Source organism: Desarmillaria tabescens (genome assembly GCF_030435595.1).
Source record: "Desarmillaria tabescens strain CCBAS 213 chromosome Unknown EV420scaffold_7, whole genome shotgun sequence".
NCBI lineage: Eukaryota > Fungi > Basidiomycota > Agaricomycetes > Agaricales > Physalacriaceae > Desarmillaria > Desarmillaria tabescens.
In genome coordinates, this window is record NW_026848306.1 from 1,337,584 (window position 1) to 1,351,583 (window position 14,000).

The window sequence follows — 14,000 nt, forward strand, 5'->3', positions numbered from 1 at the left end:
ACCAAAAACAAGAAAGAAACATGCACTAGCAGGCCATGAGTGTCTACGGCCCGATCTTCCGGATGACTAATCCATCACCGAAATTTTGGTTTCGACCATTGCAGTAACCTGCTCTGACCTCTGACCACGGTTCCTCCAGCATGGCCTCGATCCTAAAAGCTCAGAAGGCGAATGCCTCAAAACGGGACGCCAAATCAAAAGGCAAAAGAAAAGCAGACGAGATGGATGTTGACCAAGACATCGAATCTTCAGCGCCCAAACCCAAGAAAAACAAGCAACGAGTCCTTCTGCTATCGTCTCGTGGCATTACTCATCGAATGAGGCATCTGATGAGTGATATTGAGGCCCTACTTCCTCATGTGAAGAAAGGTACTTCACTTCCGTGCCATTGTTAGCTGTTTTTGACCTTCGGGCGTCTGATAGATTCGAAACTGGACTCAAAGTCCCAGCTTCACCTCCTCCCTGAACTGGCTGATCTCAACAACTGCAACAATACCCTTTATTTCGAGGCCCGCAGGCACGAAGACCTCTATCTTTGGGTTACAAAGACACCAAATGGACCTTCAATAAAAATGCATGTGCAGAACGTCCATACGATGGACGAACTCAAGATGACCGGCAATTGTTTGAAAGGAAGCCGGGGGCTGCTTAGCTTTGATAAAGCATTTGACGAAACCGAGTGGGGAAAGTTGACCAAGGAGGTTTTTACGCACGTAAGGGCGATTGTTCATTTGCTACTTTCTCACCAATTCACGTTTTTGGAACATAGATATTCGGCGTTCCCTCGACAGCCCGGAGAGCCAAGCCGTTCATTGATCACATTCTTACGTTTTCCATACTAGATTCAAAGATATGGTTCCGGAATTTCCAGGTACGCTTTTGCGTTGTTCTTGTCTAATTTGTCCCACAATAATCTGCTAGATAATGGAGAAGGATCCTTTACAGCCAAATGGGCCTCCCCAGACGACCCTCGTGGAGATCGGCCCCCGGTTTGTTCTGACTCCCATACGAATATTTGAAGGTGCCTTTGGAGGGGCCACGGTATACTCGAATCCCGGTTAGTTATTGACCCATCCATTGTTCCTGGGCCCATTGTCTGACACCATCTGCTAGAATTCATCTCGCCTGCTGCTATCAGATCAAGCATCCGACAAGAGCAGAGCAAGAAATATAATATCCGGAAGGATGCCGAGCAGGAGACGTCACGGCGCAAGGAACACCGGAAGAGAGACGAGGATGAGCTCGCAGTGTCGAAAGTTTTTACCTGATGGACGCGTCTAGTTCACACGACAAAGTGGCTAGGTCTGTCTTAATCATAACGGCAAATATAAATGGAGCGGGGATTGCTTACGATAATTGAAACTGCCGGGTCGTTGGCACGACGAGACTGCGCTGTCATGTCAATAAATTCCACACGAATTATTACGCTCTAGTGCACCCCGATCGAGGGCGGATGTTAATTGATTCCAAATTCCGGGGAACTGTTCCAAGTGAAAAAAAAGGTGTAGACTTGACGCTATCTGTTATCTACCGAGAACATCAGCCATCTGGAACGAAAACCCCGGGCAAAGGAACAGGAACGTGCTGGAGACGTCCATTGTCCGCGAAGAGCTGATCATTTGTGGTTACATAAGATATCAGCCAGAAACGGATGTGAAACAAGAGTGCCGGAACAAGGACTGGTTGACGTTTCTTCCCCGGAAGCGACGGCTGTCCAATAAAAGGCCCGCCATGATTCAGGTTCGCTTAATTGTCCCCATACTTCCCTTTGTTCTTGCATTGCTACTCCCTCCCCGGTTACTATAATAATCACGAACTAACGACTTTATATACTACCCTTTGTCCCATTATTGGCCTTGCCACTATGCCAGTCTCTATCGATATCGTCACTCTCGCGCCTACCCTTGACATGTACGGAGATCCGGACTCTTCGTTAGTTTTTCACTGCTCTCTACTATTTCCCATTGCTCATTGACGCGTCTAGCTCTGCATACTCGCTGTCAGGCCATGTCACTGTTTCATTACATTCGTCTAATTCCATATTCGAACGTCGTCGAACGACATCATTTCTCCTCCAGTCCCTCGAACTTACCTTTGAGGGCCAATCCGAAATAGTCGCGCCGGATATTGGCTACACTGGTGTTCGACTATGCAGTATAACGCGTCAACTCGCGCCTAGTGAGTCTTTGGAGCTCTCAAATGAAGGCCAGGAGGAATCCCATGCGCCTTGTACGTTTCCAAGACCACGCCGCCACTCGCTGTCTACTGACGAATGAACACTTAGGTCGTTGGAACGTGGTATTTAATATTCCGATTCCAGGATGGCTTCCTGCATCTTCACAGTACGGCACTGAAGACATGGGGACAACGTATGCGCTTTATGCGACCGCCAAATTCCTAGACCTAGATAACACCTCGCCGTGGTCATTGAGCGCGTTATGCGCGCCGTTTCGCTCAAGAGAGAGGGAGGTTCATGCCGAGAAGATCGTTCCTCTACGTCGTTTTGTGGATTCCCAGTTCTTGGACTCCACAGAAGTCCCTCGGACGACATTCCTCGTCAATTCGAAGAGAACCCCACCTAAAAACAACGAGGACCGACCCCGTATACCACAAGAAATCGTCTCAAAACTCCAAATTCTTGCATCTATTCCTGAATACGTGGATGTTAACGAAGACGCCGTGGATTTGACGCTTCGTATGAGGGCTCACGGCCTGGAAGAAGAACAATGCAAGAAGCTCCAACTCTCTGCCTTTGCTGTTAACGTTCTGCAAAGAGAGAAGTACCGGTAAGTGTTCCCGACACAGACGGAGAAGCATCTCTGACGCTCTCCTGCAGGTATCGACCTTCAGCGGAGTACCGGCGGCGCTTTCCCCTTCCGTCGGATTCTGAACAGCCTCCTAACATTCCACTTCGCAGCTGTCACCGACTGGGTTACCTGTACGACGGTTTCTACTCCCCTCCGATCAACAGTGATGCAGCGCATATCCGTACCGCCTCTCTTCTTCCGTCCGAAGAAAATGGAGAATACATACTCGGCGATCACAACTATGTTTTCGCACACAATGCTCCTGGAGAAACTCCAATCTGGTACACTTTGCAGACTAGCATCCCTTTCATCTCAGATCCGGACATTAAGCAGGATGAATCGTCTGACTGGATTGGTCCGCCATGTCTTCGGCCAACGGGTTCCTCGCCATTATTGACTCTCCGTCACGAAGTTTGTATATCTTTGATGATAACATACGATCTTCCTGATCAAAACCAACAAGCAACTGAGACGCTTACCTTTGGTGCGATCAGTTCAATTCATTCTTGTCTTCCGTTGCTGACGTTCATCCTATCTGTACAGCCATCCCTCTCCGCTTCGCTCATGTTCCTCCACCTCCGCCTCCGTCGGCACACTCTTCTCCACTACCCGTTCTATCTCAATCTATGATCATTCCTTCCGCAGAATCATTGCCAGCCATCTCTTCCGGTTATTCCGAGACGGTACTTCCCGCCTACTCACAACTTTTCTATTCTAACGGTGACCGTAAACTCGATTCCACCCCTCTTCCGCTATATACTGCACATGAACAATCGTGTCCTTCTGAGTCGACCTCGGCCAATCCTGATGAACCATGCGAGCCATCTGACCGAGGTCGCAAAGTTGAACATGTCGATGACGATGATAACTCAAGTGAAACGACGCCACTATTATGATTTTAATACCCTCGCTTTGCATCTATCGTACTCTTTTGGCCTTCTGTCTAATCTTGTTTTCGCATTCGCATTGACAGGTTTGTTTCGTGCATATTTTGACATCTCTGTATCCATGATATATTTTTGATCTTCCTTCCCTACATACTTATTATACAAAAAGGTATTTGGATATAGCGCTCATATGAGTTCTTAATTTCTGTAGTTACCCTTCAAACAATGATTGTAGCATTTATGGCTTGTATCATACTCACTCCCACGTCAACGAACTTGATATCAAGGAAGATCAGTTCAGCGCTCTAGCTACGAGTTCCGCATCTACGAAGCCGGACTTGTCAGGCTAGCCGCTACAAGTTCGCGCATGGTTACTCATGAAACTGATTAATCAAGTCCCATTGTTCATTATCACTGCGCCAGGTAACAGATGGGTTTTCAAGGGCGCTGATGTTAACCATGATAAGTCGTACTCGCAAGAGGATAATGTGCGAGCAAGTTAGTTGCCAGGAGCTAGCACGGACAGTAGGCTGGCGTGAAAGGTACACATTCTATACTATGGTCATTGAGATGCCGATAGATTTAGTCTAGGAACCATGTCTGCCACGAACGTACTACTCTCGTACTACTAGTTCAGCAACTAAGTACCTTGTGACTTTTTTATTCGCTCAAAAGAAATTTCCAGACTTGTATTAAAGGGTGTTATAATGATTGACATATCATTCAATTGTCATGGACGGCATCTTTGTTAAATTCTTCAGGAAATTGTCTTGAAAATAAGAGGCTGAGAAGGATTCGAAGAGGCTGTGTCTCGTAATTGACACATGTTTACTGTGGCTGATCAAATGGCCTGCGCGCTACGATGGAGGCGACGTTCATCTTGGCCATTTACCACCACCTTGTCGCTGAAAGACAGAGGGGCAGAGACATCGCTGGCAGCTGGATAGTCCAGGAAACCGTAAGGTATGTAGCATTTCTGTGCCGCAACCCTTCCTCCAACTCCGCCCCCCCTCACACCATCCCCCATGCCTGTCCATTAGACTCCCTCCCGAACCCCCATCCCAAGTCCTTGCATTCAACGGAGAGAACACTGACAATAACTTGAATCCTTGCTGTCGTTGACCTTTGACGTGCATCATTTCCGCCATGCCAGACGCTGACTCGACTCGCAAGCGCTCTCGGTCGCCCTCCGACTCTGAACAACAGAAGCACAACAAACGGGCAAACACTGGCGCAGCTGTTTCCTCGGATGACTTTAATCCCTCAGGTTCAGTTGCTCGCCTCACCCAGACTGACGTGACCATGACTGACGCATCTGCCGCCTCGCCTTCGTCTACTCCAGGTTCTACTAAATCCAAGTCCAATGATGATGTCGACGTTGCCCCGAACAGTGCAGACTCGTCTTCGACTAGTAGTGCACCCTCAGCCAACATACACATGCGATGCCTCATCGTCACTCAAGACGCCTCGATCATCATTGGCAAGGGCGGGTCTCATGTAAACGAAATCAGGGAGAAAAGCGGTGCCCGTGTTGTCGTTTCCGAAAGTATACCTGGAAATCCTGAGCGTATCCTTAATGTCAGTGGGCCGCTCGACGCTGTCTCAAAGGTATAGCTTGCGTTTGATATACTTGATTGTTTTCTGAACGTGCATAGGCTTTTGGACTTATCGTGCGGAGGATTAATGACGAACCTTTTGACACACCGTCGGTCCCTGGCAGCCGTGCTGTAACTATCAAGTTCATGATCCCCAACTCCAGAATGGGGTCAGTCATTGGCAAACAGGGATCCAAGATTAAGGAAATACAGGATGCCAGCGGGGCACGCCTTAACGCGAGTGAAGGGATGCTCCCTGGATCCACTGAGGTCCGTTCGCAAAACGACTTTAACTCTAGGTATTAACTTTTATCAAAGCGAGTGCTCAGTGTTGCCGGGGTCGCCGATGCCATCCATATAGCAACCTACTATATCGGCACTATATTGATCGAAGCCCAAGAACGCATGCCGTCCGCCTCCAACTCTTCCTACCGACCTACTAGTCACTCTCGCCGACCATACAGCGGGTCGTCATACGTACCTGGGTATTCGAACCCATATTCTCCGCCCTCCCATCACAACCCTCCACAGCAGATGCAGACACAGCAGATATACATCCCTAATGATTTCGTCGGCTGCATTATCGGCAAGGGTGGCAGCAAGATCAACGAGATTAGGCATATGAGCGCAAGCCAGATTAAGATCATGGAACCTGGAGCTGTCGGGGTCGGTCCGGGTATACCAGCTGCGTCACCAGGTGGAGAGGGAGAACGCTTGGTCGTCATCACTGGCCAGCCATCAAATATACAGATGGCTGTACAGCTGCTTTATCATGCGAGTGACTTGTTAATACTGCTATGATACAGCTGCTCATATGCTTTACAGCGCTTGGAGCAGGAGAAGCAGAAACAACTTCGTGCTCAGTCGTCTTCATGAAGGGACTTAACTTTCGATTTTCTATGAAAATTCTGTTTGCATTCGATATCTGTTTTGTTGGAAGGCACCGAAGTTTCGTTGTACTCGTATATTTCCGTTTTATTTTCTGATTCTTTTCTTGTACGTCTGATATGGGTAGCAAGTACTCATTTTATAATTTTTTGCGACGTAAGTTTTGCTCGAACGTGACGCAAGAGAAATACTCATTTTCATCCCTGTGGAACGTAATATGTTCCTAAAAGTAGCATTGTAGACAGGCTGTTGTTGGATCCTAGACCAGTAACCTTGAGCAGCGGTAGTGTAATTGGACCCATGACTGTCGTTTTCAGCGACGATCCTGGGAGACAGCTAGTCGTAATCGTACTCATGGTATGCACGGTGTGCTCGTCGCCGTCCATATTTTTGGCGAAGAAAAGGAAGCACGGGAAGCTGCTTGCTTCTCTTCGTAAAAGGATTCGAAGCCTGACATATATGAACACGGACTATACATATAACTTCCCCAAAAACAACTATTATACTATTATATTGTTCTATAAATCCAACAACATCAATTCGCTAGCGTATCCAGTATATGGTGACACGAACTCTATTCGTGTGCTAGGTGTCCAAAGAGCCAGTAGTTTCACCTCTAGATCAGACAAGACGATTATCCTGCGTACAAACTCGAGCTCGGGACTCCTCAGCTTGGAGTACATTATGACAGGGTATTGTGGGCATTCGCAAAATGGAAATAGACGGAAACGGACATCCAGCGACGTTGGGAGGGCCAGGCGACGAGGCAAGGGTATAGTCAGTGCGAGCAATCCTTTAGACATGAAACCCTGTTCCGTTTACGTCTGCGTCGATATCCCGAAGCTGTTAAGCTCCTTCTGTACGTTCATCAGACGTTTCTCTCGACTAATCAGTTCCTCCCTTCGAGCGACCAGCGCCGGATCCTCCTCCAGGTACCTGCCACATTTCTCGTTCGCGGCAGCAGTTCCCAAGCCGAATTTGGAGATCAGGAAGGGCTGCAACTCTTCCGCCACCTTTCTGACGAACAGCAGATCTATGAAGGACGGTATGTTGTCGATAACACGCTTGAAAATGCCTATCAGCCTCTTATGACCATTAACAAGACGGTAACATGTACCTTATACGCGACCTGGAAGTACCCCCGCACCTCTGCCATTACTTTTAGCTCCGTCTCAAACATGTCCGTAGGATTCAATTTTCCCAGATCTTCCGGCTTCACTGTATAGCCAAGGGCTGCCAATGCGGCCAAAGCCTCCTGAACTTTCTCAGCCCTTGCGGCAATATCAGCATCGGATAACAAAGGAGCTTGAGCAGGCTGAGCAGCTGCTGCTTTAGATGTTTGTGAAGCGGATGCAGGGGAACCAAATACGAATGGTGAATTGGGGGTACCGAAACCATCGAATTGGACTAGAGAGAAGTTTGTTTCAGCCACACAGAGAGAAAGATACACCACTAACAAACTCCGGGTTTGGCTTGGGTCTGCTGCACCTGATCCTGAGCCGGCTTTGGGGCGCCCTTACCCTGCTTTGATGGGGTGCCATTGACTTGCTGGGACGCCTTGGATGTTTTAGCTCGTCCATCGGTGGGCTCGGGTGGCGTCGAGGTTGCGCGCACGTCAGTCTTCTGTCTCTTCGCTGGAGGCTCCGCTGACCTAATCGTCTTCCCAGCTCGAATATTTTTGTATTTCGCCAGCCATTTATCCGTTGTGTCCTCGAGATAGTGGGTGTTTTGTGTGAACGGGCTCTTCTCGACTTCTAGGGTGGCATTCAGGACAACCGAGCAAGTCGCGCGACAGTCATTCATCAATTCCATGATAAACGTCCTGAGAACAGAGATCAGAAGGCATAGTGGGGCAGAAATATGACAGCTTACTTTAGATGTCCTTTAAGAATTGCATATCGAGCAAAGTCTCTTTCGATACACCCCATCAAGACTTCGTACGTGCATCCTTGCACGCGATTGAAGCAGTTCATGACAGAAGCATGCCACGTAGCTTGGAAAGCAGTAATCAGTTCAACTTTGGCTTCGAAAGGTACATTATTGGGAAGCTCGCGCGTTAGGGACCTAAAAACCCTCAGAACCATTATATCATGATACAAAGTGAAACCTACCTTTGAATATGACGCTTCATGGCAGTCAAGGTGAAGGGTTCATCCGTGTTAAGTTCCGGAGCCAGATCTTCTTCTTCCCCATCTTCCAGCGAGTTAACCATGACGGGCTGAGGCTGATCATCCTCCACAGGGACGAAATTTGGTGCAGTACGTCGGATTGCAATTTTCAAATCTTTAAAAGCCTGCCGGTTCTCGTGGATCAAACGACTCGCGTCCGATCGACCACGGACAAGGCTTTGGACCTCAGTAGAGAAAGACGTGACAAGTTTTAGCATGTAGGTAGCGGGTTCTTCATTGATTGCTGTAGGAATTGTGGTAAGCTCCGTACGGCATTCTTCTAACGCTTCCATTGCCTCTGAACGGATAACGGGGAGACTGCATACATCATGAACAACCAGATCCCGAACTGAAAGGAGAACACTAACGTTTCGTTGATAACTTGAATGAGGAGACGGCTGAGAGTATCAATCAAGTTGTCAGTGCCGAATCGCTTCTTTTGAGTACATTTTGACCAGGGAAGAGTAGTTTCGAAAAATAGTTTTTCTTTGGCTCGAGCCTGCTCAGGTGTGATGGATTCTTCTCTGTCCTTGTCGTCAGGTTGCCTAGTGCAGTAGTAGCCATGAGTGAGAGGATGGCGACGTCCTTCGATCACATCTAGCCATAAGTGCAGGGCTTTGGTGGAACCAGCAGTAAGCATGTCGGGTTTTGTCAAGACCCCTATCAGTGCTTCATGAGTTAGAGACCTTAAAATTATCCACTATATTGCATACCAATGGTACGTCGACCTCGAGGGTCTTGTGTTCGCGCCAGTTGTACAGCCTTCTGGTTTTCTATGTCATCTGAGAAGAAAATCAGCTGTTTAATCGCATCGACAGCTTAAACGGTTGTATACCTGTCATTGGAAGAGTGACCAATATCAAGCAGTTACCCTTGATGTGGGACACTACAAGATCTTCTACAAGACTGACAACGTTATTTTCAGCATTCTGGATTAAACCTATTCCTCCACCATGAGCGTGCATATGAAGGCAGAGCCAATAAGCCTCACCAGGAAGATCAATGAAAGAAAGATCGGTCAATTCTGGTCCGCTCAAATCCACGCAGACGACATTACGCGAAAAGGGTTGCACGTCCTGAGATTCTTGGGACCACTTAGTGAGCTCCTCCGGGGTCGAATCTAGGATTCTGTCGAGAGGGATCATAGGGTTCAAAACAGATAACTGGGCGCGCCTGAGAAGAGGTTCAACAGCAGACTTGTCCGTTATGATCCCGCCAAAAGGCGTCTCTGAGATGTCATCCAAACGTTCCCCGTTCTTGTCATATTCTCGCCTGATGGAAACCTTGCATTGCCATGGTTTCGAGGATGAGGCCAGGCGACATTCCATGGGGCAGCGAGTACATGTTCCAGCGTCTCTTGGAACATTGATCTGAAATGAGGAATTTTGAACAAGGCGGGAAAGACTCCAGGCACATGGCGCGCTTACTCCTGATATAGCCTCTACGACGCTCGATTTTCCTGTCCGCCTATAAGTATCGCGCTCTAAAATGAGAAAATCACGAACCTGCGCTTTGGTTTCCTATCACTGCGATACGTGGGAGGTCAAGGTCTCGCTGAGCACTAGGAAATGAATGTCAATTCTCGTAAAGTGCTGTTACAGCAAAACTGACCCTAGACTGTGTAACTGGTTGACCAAACCCAAGAGGTCCTTGGTCTTCGCGGCATAATGAGTACCGGATATCATTGTTGGAGGATCAGACGCGAATATGGGAATATGGAGAAACAGCTGAACTTCAGTTTGCATCGCGGCCAGCTGCACAGCCACCAGCACATGGCTTTGTTTGCCATCGCCGTCTAGAGGGCAGACCCGTTTTCAAATCTTGCCCTTTCTGTTCTTGGCTGTTATCGTAGTGCTGCTAGGTAGACGTATGTCTTCACTAGCTCGCTTTCTCCAGCCTCTACCGGCTGCGAGGCGAGCCTACTCCTCATTCTTCTCATCGAAGCCTGGCGGTGGGCGATATTTTAACTCTGCGAGACCGACGAAAACTGTCGTAGCAGGTAGCGTTGCAAAGAAGAGCAACAGAGGGACTCGAGGTGCTGTTGAATCCGGATCTTCGGCGGGCGAAGTGGCCAGCGAAGCGGTTCAGACTGCACAAGGAGAAGATGTATCAGGTAGAAGTGCTCAGATTGTGAAGGCAGCGGATACGGAGGATACTTCCACTACCCGGACCGTGTCGTCGTCCTCTGGTGACGGAAGCTCACCAACATCTCCCACAGGGCCACGCGAGGAACCGTCTCGACCATTTTCTCTTTACGAATCCAGCCATCCGCATCCGATGATAGAGTCGCGAGATTTCAAGCTTCATCAGTTTTTCTCTCTTCATCGACCACTTCTTTTACTTTCGGACCCTGCTTCGATTTTGCAGACTGCACCGAGGATGGGACCGCTCCACCCAAACGAAGGAGTGGCTGCTGCGAATGGGTCTGAAGGACGATCACCCGGGGCAGAGTCTATGGAGGCCGTGGCTGATGCAGACGCTGATGCCGCGCGTCAACTGACTCGAGCGTTGACGTTGTCGCAGGCAGGCAGTGCGGTTGCATGGGAGAATACGCTTAAGCGTCTAGGCCTGGATGTAAATGCACAACCGGATCGCATCGGCTCGCAACAGGAGATAAGGAAGGTCTGGAGAGACATTGTTATGGACAGCGTGAAGAGGAAGAGACGAAAGAAGATGAAGAAACATAAGTGAGGCCTTTTCCTTTAGCGATGACATCTTTATTCTGATTTATGTTGTCTAGGCGAAAGAAACGAAGAAGAGTGGGTACAACATCTCTTTGAATTTTGACCATTTCTTACCATATCCCATTCCACTTACAGTTGACGCGTGCTTCGAGGCAAAGATCATCGTAATTGGGACCAAGTTGTGGTCTAATATGTCGACGGTCGTTGAACGCAAGGTCCTCAGTCATTTGCTATCCGTAGCTGTAGACCAATATCATCTCATCCTCCAAACTAATTGAACATTGAATTATTCTCGTCACTTTGCCTGAGGACGTCCTACTTAGATATTTACGTGTGACGATTGGTGGTGTTACAGCCAGGATACTAGTTATTCGTGGTCGCCGCAGTAGCCCTGGATGAATAATATTGCTTATGACCGAGGTAAGTCTTCGATCTCGATCCAAACAGCAAGTTCAACTCGGACCACCACCTGGCTGCGGAATGGCGTTACCACCCTCCATCATCGACGTTCATACTCCTTCAGAATCCTTTGCCATCGTTCATTCCAGCAAGTAAAAGCGGCCATTTTCTCCAACATGTCCTGACATACGTCTCACAGTGACCCAGGAATCTCTGGAAGCTTTGTACGACAAGCTTAGCAGGAAGGCCCATACTGCCTATCATGGCAGCCGTGTTGGACCTGGCTGGCTCAAATATGAGTTCAATGACTCCATCTGGAACCTTGACGATGGTCAGTAGAGCCACCTGAGGAGACCAACATCGTTTGCTCATTCTAGACGACGTAGATTCGGATTATACCATTTTCGTTTGGCGTCAGCAGCAGGCCTTGGATGACCAGGAAGCTTCTACTTCGACGGCAGTGCCCTCAATAACCATCAATAAGAAGACGCCAACGCCGACTCTTTACCTCCACAATCCTTCGCAACCCATTCCTGCTCCGCCCGCATACCAAAACGCGGCATATTACCTCTTCCATCCCTCTCACATTCCTCCTCGAAAGAGCCCATCACCACGCCCACACAGCACAAAATCTCGCAAGACCAAGGGCAGCAAGCGCACGAACAAATCTACGCTAAGCGACGAAGACAGTAGCGTGCCCAAATTCAAACGGGAATTTGAGAAGTTTCATAGTGCAAATGGAGTCCGAACCGTCATGGGAAGCATTGGTCCTGTGCAAAATGGTACGTTCAGTGTTGGAAAATTCGAAGACTCTTGGTACTAAGAACATGTTTAGTACGCATGCTACTGAAGTCTGGATACCGACATGTGTACATTTCTCGGGAATTTGCAAAGGCTCACGGTTTTATACCTCATGATGCTGCACCTGGGCATTACGGATACGGCGGACTTGTGAATATTGGCACTTGGCCAATAACACTGACACCATCTTCCGCGGTGTCCAGTCACCCAAACGCTCCACCCCCTCCACCTGTGCCTAAACCGAATAGCGCCAAAAAGAAAGACTCTTCTGATAACAAGGATCCCACAAAAACTGTGACCCTGATAACTGTGTACCTCTCAGAAGAGCCACACTTTGACGTTGTACTTGGGAGGTCGTTTTTCGAACGCCGACAGATACAGACAAATCCCATTGATCCCACAGACATTGTGTGTCTTGACACTGGGGAGAAGATTGAGTGCGAATTGATCATACTGAAGGATGGGAAAGGCGAGATTGTCACTGTGACGTAGGTCGTATTTATGTTGCCCATGAGGCATGACTTGTTCATTCTTTATATAGCAAGCACTTGTAATTCAGCATTGCGAACAGAGAAACAGGGTGTCGTCTATCTTGAGAGAGATCATCAGGTAACTAGTATCAGTACTTGATGCTCTGGAGGAATGACAGCAATCTGGCCAGTGAAGAAAAGAATAAAAATCTCCACAGGCGACATTATTACACTCCGGTCTACGATTATCGTTACTCTTATCCCACCAAGTCGAAGAAGATGTTAGGATTGATGAAACAAGTATCCTGGGGATGTCGTATAGGAAGATAGGGCCCAAAGCGAGGATAATTTAAACGTATTTCAATAAGCGTGCAATTTTGACGCGAACCTGGTGAAAGAGACCACGTCGTTTAACTTGCCGTTGTAAGTCTCATTAGTATACTATTTTGTCTCTTTGGTTTGTTAACAAATATGTCTTTAGGCGGGCTCACCACTTGCTACGACCGCTGTTCAAAAGCTTTAGATAGATCATGTAAGAAGATCAATAGCCAGCGGCCGCTTGTAAGCGGGTCACCGATGTTCGCACCTTACTCAATCTAACCATCGCATTCACTATTTCTATGGGCGCATGGGCCAATGCTTAGCTTACATGTAGCCTTGCCGACCCGAAAGCGCTTGTCTCAGTATTGGTTAGGCTGTAATTTCATCGCTACATGGGCCTAAAGCTCGTGAGCATAATCTTCTATCTCATGCAATTGGCTATTTGTTTTATGTCGTTGGTGATTTTCCTGTGTCCGTTGCGGAGTTATTGGTACACATGGTTATTGTGTGCGTAAATGACTTCGTGACGCACTTCTTTTTGTCCTTAACATCCCCCTACTAACTGGTCGCCGTAGGCTTGTGAAATGTATTTCATGTGTCCTTCGGACGTGGGCTATAGACTTCGAAACCTCGAGCTTCACCTAAGTAGTCCTGCAGTCGACGCCGTAGTGTGGAAGGACTTGCGGACTCGCAAGTAATATGACACTCGATATCGACGGTCCCATTTATTGAGGTGTGTCGTCCAAACCCATCGCACAAAGTGTTCCGGCGTGTCTCATACATACTAGAAGATCAGCTACAACATATTAGTCTATTACTTATAGTGGTGACCGAGGCACAGAACATTTCGAGCTCTCGAACGCTGGGGAACAAGAATACTTCCTCAACTCGAAAATTGTAACACGAACATTGAATGCTGATTCCAGTACTCCATAATAATACAACTTTACACACTTCACCTCTGGACATATTTCCGAACA

General features: G+C 48.0%; 6 protein-coding genes across 6 annotated transcripts; 5 read left to right on the plus strand and 1 right to left on the minus strand.

Moving 5' to 3' along the window:
- The first annotated feature begins 3 nt into the window (after nucleotides 1-3).
- EV420DRAFT_1627801 (ribosome biogenesis protein BRX1) lies at nucleotides 4-1,479 on the plus strand. The gene is made up of 5 exons (XM_060476045.1): nucleotides 4-369; nucleotides 424-713; nucleotides 770-871; nucleotides 922-1,057; nucleotides 1,114-1,479. Exons 1-5 carry the CDS (start codon nucleotides 141-143, stop codon nucleotides 1,266-1,268), a joined length of 912 nt encoding a protein of 303 aa, XP_060335204.1. The 5' UTR covers nucleotides 4-140; the 3' UTR covers nucleotides 1,269-1,479.
- Nucleotides 1,480-1,566: 87 nt separating this feature from the next.
- Nucleotides 1,567-4,117, plus strand: EV420DRAFT_1113295 (uncharacterized protein). Its single transcript, XM_060465882.1, has 5 exons — nucleotides 1,567-1,932; nucleotides 1,985-2,229; nucleotides 2,285-2,786; nucleotides 2,837-3,291; nucleotides 3,351-4,117. Exons 1-5 carry the CDS (start codon nucleotides 1,865-1,867, stop codon nucleotides 3,701-3,703), a joined length of 1,623 nt encoding a protein of 540 aa, XP_060335205.1. The 5' UTR covers nucleotides 1,567-1,864; the 3' UTR covers nucleotides 3,704-4,117.
- Nucleotides 4,118-4,577: 460 nt separating this feature from the next.
- On the plus strand, nucleotides 4,578-6,284 carry EV420DRAFT_1113760 (uncharacterized protein). Its single transcript, XM_060465883.1, has 5 exons — nucleotides 4,578-4,657; nucleotides 4,735-5,302; nucleotides 5,350-5,559; nucleotides 5,608-6,063; nucleotides 6,115-6,284. The coding sequence occupies exons 2-5, from the start codon at nucleotides 4,841-4,843 to the stop codon at nucleotides 6,163-6,165; spliced, it is 1,179 nt and encodes a 392-aa protein (XP_060335206.1). The 5' UTR covers nucleotides 4,578-4,657; nucleotides 4,735-4,840; the 3' UTR covers nucleotides 6,166-6,284.
- A 366-nt stretch (nucleotides 6,285-6,650) lies between these two features.
- EV420DRAFT_1520619 (P-loop containing nucleoside triphosphate hydrolase protein) lies at nucleotides 6,651-10,075 on the minus strand. The gene is made up of 12 exons (XM_060472177.1): nucleotides 9,957-10,075; nucleotides 9,851-9,906; nucleotides 9,773-9,804; nucleotides 9,337-9,715; nucleotides 9,181-9,285; nucleotides 9,059-9,127; nucleotides 8,714-9,005; nucleotides 8,289-8,663; nucleotides 8,050-8,241; nucleotides 7,635-7,999; nucleotides 7,295-7,584; nucleotides 6,651-7,241 (listed from the first exon to the last, which is right to left on the minus strand). Exons 1-12 carry the CDS (start codon nucleotides 10,028-10,030, stop codon nucleotides 6,996-6,998), a joined length of 2,475 nt encoding a protein of 824 aa, XP_060335207.1. The 5' UTR covers nucleotides 10,031-10,075; the 3' UTR covers nucleotides 6,651-6,995.
- A 139-nt stretch (nucleotides 10,076-10,214) lies between these two features.
- On the plus strand, nucleotides 10,215-11,036 carry EV420DRAFT_1264536 (uncharacterized protein; the record flags this gene model as incomplete). Its single annotated transcript, XM_060467228.1, has 2 exons — nucleotides 10,215-10,412; nucleotides 10,497-11,036. The coding sequence occupies 2 exons, from the start codon at nucleotides 10,215-10,217 to the stop codon at nucleotides 11,034-11,036; spliced, it is 738 nt and encodes a 245-aa protein (XP_060335208.1).
- A 473-nt stretch (nucleotides 11,037-11,509) lies between these two features.
- Nucleotides 11,510-12,721, plus strand: EV420DRAFT_1618748 (uncharacterized protein; the record flags this gene model as incomplete). Its single annotated transcript, XM_060475382.1, has 4 exons — nucleotides 11,510-11,576; nucleotides 11,628-11,759; nucleotides 11,815-12,210; nucleotides 12,264-12,721. The coding sequence occupies 4 exons, from the start codon at nucleotides 11,510-11,512 to the stop codon at nucleotides 12,719-12,721; spliced, it is 1,053 nt and encodes a 350-aa protein (XP_060335209.1).
- Nucleotides 12,722-14,000: the final 1,279 nt, after the last annotated feature.